Source organism: Oncorhynchus gorbuscha, unplaced genomic scaffold (genome assembly GCF_021184085.1).
Source record: "Oncorhynchus gorbuscha isolate QuinsamMale2020 ecotype Even-year unplaced genomic scaffold, OgorEven_v1.0 Un_scaffold_7163, whole genome shotgun sequence".
Classification (NCBI taxonomy): Eukaryota; Metazoa; Chordata; class Actinopteri; order Salmoniformes; family Salmonidae; genus Oncorhynchus; species Oncorhynchus gorbuscha.
The window spans coordinates 16713-18486 of NW_025750613.1; the positions used below are offsets into that span (position 1 = coordinate 16713).

The following is a 1774-nucleotide window of genomic DNA, read 5'->3' on the forward strand; positions in this document are numbered from 1 at the left end:
TTAGGGGGCGGCGGACTGTGTGGGGGCGGCGGACTGTGTCTTGGGCGGCGGACTGTGTCTTGGGGCGGCGGACTGTGTCTTGGGGGCGGCGGACTGTGTCTTGGGGGGGCGGCGGACTGTGTCTCGGGGGCGGCGGACTGACTGTGTCTCGGGGGAGGGCTGACTGTGTCTCGGGGAGGGCTGACTGTCTCGGGGGAGGAGCTGACTGTGTCGGGGGAGGGCTGACTGTCTCGGGGGAGGGGACTGTGTCTCGGGGGGAGGGAGCTGACTGTGTCTCGGGAGGCTGACTGTGTCTCGGGGGGACAGGGCTGACTGTGTCTGTGTGTGGTGTCTCGGGGGGGCTGACTGTGTCTCGGGGGACGGCTGTGTCTCGGGGGAGGGGGCTGACTGTGTCTGGGAGGGCTGACTGTGTCTGGGGGAGGGGGCTGACTGTGTCTTGGGGGGCTGACTGTGTCTTGGGGGGCTGACTGTGTCTTGGGGGGCTGACTGTGTCTTGGGGGGGCTGACTGTGTCTTGGACTGGGGCTGACTGTGTCTTGGACTGGGGCTTGACTGTGTCTTGGACTGGGGCTGACTGTGTCTTGGACTGGGGCTGACTGTGTCTTGGACTGGGGCTGACTGTGTCTTGGACTGGGGCTGACTGTGTCTTGGACTGGGGCTGACTGTGTCTTGGACTGGGGCTGACTGTGTCTTGGACTGGGGCTGACTGTGTCTTGGACTGGGGCTGACTGTGTCTTGGACTGGGGCTGACTGTGTCTTGGACTGGGGCTGACTGTGTCTTGGACTGGGGCTGACTGTGTCTTAGGGGGCTGACTGTGTCTTAGGGGGGCTGACTGTGTCTTAGGGGGTGGGGGAGAGACTGTGTCTCCGGGGAGGGCTGACTATCTTGGGGGGAGGGCTGACTATCTTGGGGGGAGGGCTGACTGTGTCTTGGGGGGGCTGACTGTGTCTTGGGGGCTGACTGTGTCTTAGACTGGGGCTGACTGTGTCTTAGACTGGGGCTGACTGTGTCTTGGACTGGGGCTGACTGTGTCTTGGACTGGGGCTGACTGTGTCTTAGGGGGGCTGACTGTGTCTTAGGGGGCTGACTGTGTCTTGGGGGGCTGACTGTGTCTTGGGGGGCTGACTGTGTCTTGGGGGGCTGACTGTGTCTTGGGGGGCTGACTGTGTCTTGGGGGGCTGACTGTGTCTTGGGGGGCTGACTGTGTCTTGGGGAGCTGACTGTGTCTTGGGGGCTGACTGTGTCTTGGGGGCTGACTGTGTCTTGGGGGGCTGACTGTGTCTTGGGGGCTGACTGTGTCTTGGGGGGCTGACTGTGTCTTGGGGGCTGACTGTGTCTTGGGGGGCTGACTGTGTCTTAGGGGGCTGACTGTGTCTTAGGGGGCTGACTGTGTCTTAGGGGGCTGACTGTGTCTTGGGGGGCTGACTGTGTCTTGGGGGCTGACTGTGTCTTGGGGGGCTGGACTGTGTCTTGGGGGCTGACTGTGTCTTAGGGGGCTGACTGTGTCTTAGGGGGCTGACTGTGTCTTAGGGGGGCTGACTGTGTCTTGGGGGGCTTACTGTGTGTCTTGTGTTTTAGGGTACTTTGACGAGGACAGCATGGAGGAGTTCATCGCTCGGAGACCGAGGAATCTTCTTTAAGCATGACCTCTTGAGGACGAGAAACAGAAAAAGTAATTTTCAGGGACACAAACTCGTCAAGCTCAATGGGTGATACTCTGGGCCTCTGTTAAAGCTCAATGGGTGATACTCTGGGCCTCTGTTATAGCTCAATG

The 1774-nt window shown here is 60.9% G+C and overlaps 1 protein-coding gene across 1 annotated transcript; it reads right to left on the reverse strand.

Annotated features, from left to right (window-relative positions):
- On the reverse strand, positions 1-1612 carry LOC124029649 (extensin-like). The gene is made up of 3 exons (XM_046341293.1): positions 1560-1612; positions 924-1330; positions 1-812 (listed from the first exon to the last, which is right to left on the reverse strand). The coding sequence occupies exons 1-3, from the start codon at positions 1610-1612 to the stop codon at positions 1-3; spliced, it is 1272 nt and encodes a 423-aa protein (XP_046197249.1).
- Between the last annotated feature and the right edge of the window lie 162 nt (positions 1613-1774).

What these genes read in the sequence shown, in the direction of transcription:
- LOC124029649 (XM_046341293.1), bottom strand. Translation starts at nt 1,612, where the DNA reads ATGAACTCCTCCATGCTGTCCTCGTCAAAGTACCCTAAAACACAAGAC. An exon ending in CCTAAAACACAAGACACACA is followed by an intron (nt 1,331 to 1,559) that starts GTAAGCCCCCCA and finishes CCCAAGACACAG; the next exon opens with TCAGCCCCCAAGACACAGTC. An exon ending in GTCAGCCCCCCCAAGACACA is followed by an intron (nt 813 to 923) that starts GTCAGCCCTCCC and finishes CCTAAGACACAG; the next exon opens with TCAGCCCCCTAAGACACAGT.